Source organism: Monoraphidium neglectum, assembly GCF_000611645.1.
Source record: "Monoraphidium neglectum strain SAG 48.87 unplaced genomic scaffold scaffold00375, whole genome shotgun sequence".
Lineage (NCBI taxonomy): Eukaryota > Viridiplantae > Chlorophyta > Chlorophyceae > Sphaeropleales > Selenastraceae > Monoraphidium > Monoraphidium neglectum.
In genome coordinates, this window is record NW_014013253.1 from 4,579 (window position 1) to 5,759 (window position 1,181).

Genomic DNA, 1,181 nt, shown 5'->3' on the forward strand with positions numbered 1-1,181 from the left:
CCGCCGCCGCCGCCACCGCTCGAAGCGACCTGCCGCTGTGCATCTGCGATGCTGCAGCCCGCGGGGTTCCACTTGAGACCGGTTGGGAAGTGCTGCCGCACGTATTGCTGCAGGCCGACGGCGAGGTCCTGCAGCGGTTGAGGTGTGTGTATGTGAGTGCGTGTATGTGTGTGTACATGCATGTGTGCGTGTGTGAGAAAGTGTGTGTGTGTGTGTGTGTGTGTGTGTTCACGCGCGTGTTCATACCATACGTGCGCGCATGTGTGTGTGTGTGTGTGCATGCGTGTGTGTTGGTGTGTGTGTGTGCATGCGCGTGTGTGTGTGTGTGAGCACGCGGCACCCCGTACTCACTCCCAAACGACGCAAAGAGGCAGCTTGCAGCATCAACTGCCGATTGAGAAGAAGGCCACACAGCTAGTAAAACCCATCATGTGTGCTGCACTGACACCCGCTCCCCCCCAACGCCCGTGAAAACCCCAAACAACCAACCTTGATGGCCTTGAGCCACGCAATCTGCGCCTCGTCCTTGCCCTTGAGCGCCATCATCAGCTTGTTGGCATAAAACTCTGCAGAGTTCCAACTGTCGCTGATGTGCTGCGCGGGGAGCGGCATGCCTGGTGGTGCAGTCGTTGGGAGGGAGGGTAGAGGATTTAGAGGCGGTGTGTCCGCGTGCTGGCTCGGGGCCAACCACACAGCCGGTAGCGGCGATGCATGGCGCGCGGCGCACGCCATGCGGGGCAGCTGCTGTGACACTGCGCGACCAGCGGAGCTGCAAGGCGTCTCAGTCTGTGCCTTTGGTGATTACGATATTATGCATCTCCGCAAGGCAAACATCGCAGGAGCTGCCATCCCTGACCTCGACAGCCCTGGTGCCTGTCGAACCCGGCTGCGGCTGCCGTCCTGCCCGTGAAAGCCTGCGTTCTGGTTGGCCCGAGGCTCACCGCAGGCCGGCCCGGTGTAGGCGAGCCACGAAAGGCCATTGAGGCTTTCAGCCACCACCTTGAGCTGCTGGAACGCCGCCGACCGCCGGTTGTCCGCTAGCTGCCCTGCGGCCACCATCTCGTCCGCCACGGGCTGCAGCAGCTGCTGCAGCTCTGCCATGGGCGGCTGCTTCGCGAGCGCGGATGCGGCGATGACGCCGCGCTGCTTCTCATACGCAGCTTTGACGCGCCGCGTCGCGT

General features: G+C 62.7%; 1 protein-coding gene across 1 annotated transcript in view; it reads right to left on the bottom strand.

Annotated features, from left to right (window-relative positions):
* Positions 1-1,101, bottom strand: part of MNEG_3093 (Adenylyl cyclase-associated protein) — a gene marked incomplete at both ends in the record, with an annotated part of 3,151 nt that extends 2,050 nt beyond the window's left edge. Inside the window, 2 exons of the mRNA XM_014048426.1 lie at positions 490-614; positions 942-1,101. Of these exons, the coding sequence (XP_013903880.1) occupies positions 490-614; positions 942-1,101 (285 nt within the window). The remainder of the gene's footprint in view (positions 1-489; positions 615-941) is intronic.
* Between the last annotated feature and the right edge of the window lie 80 nt (positions 1,102-1,181).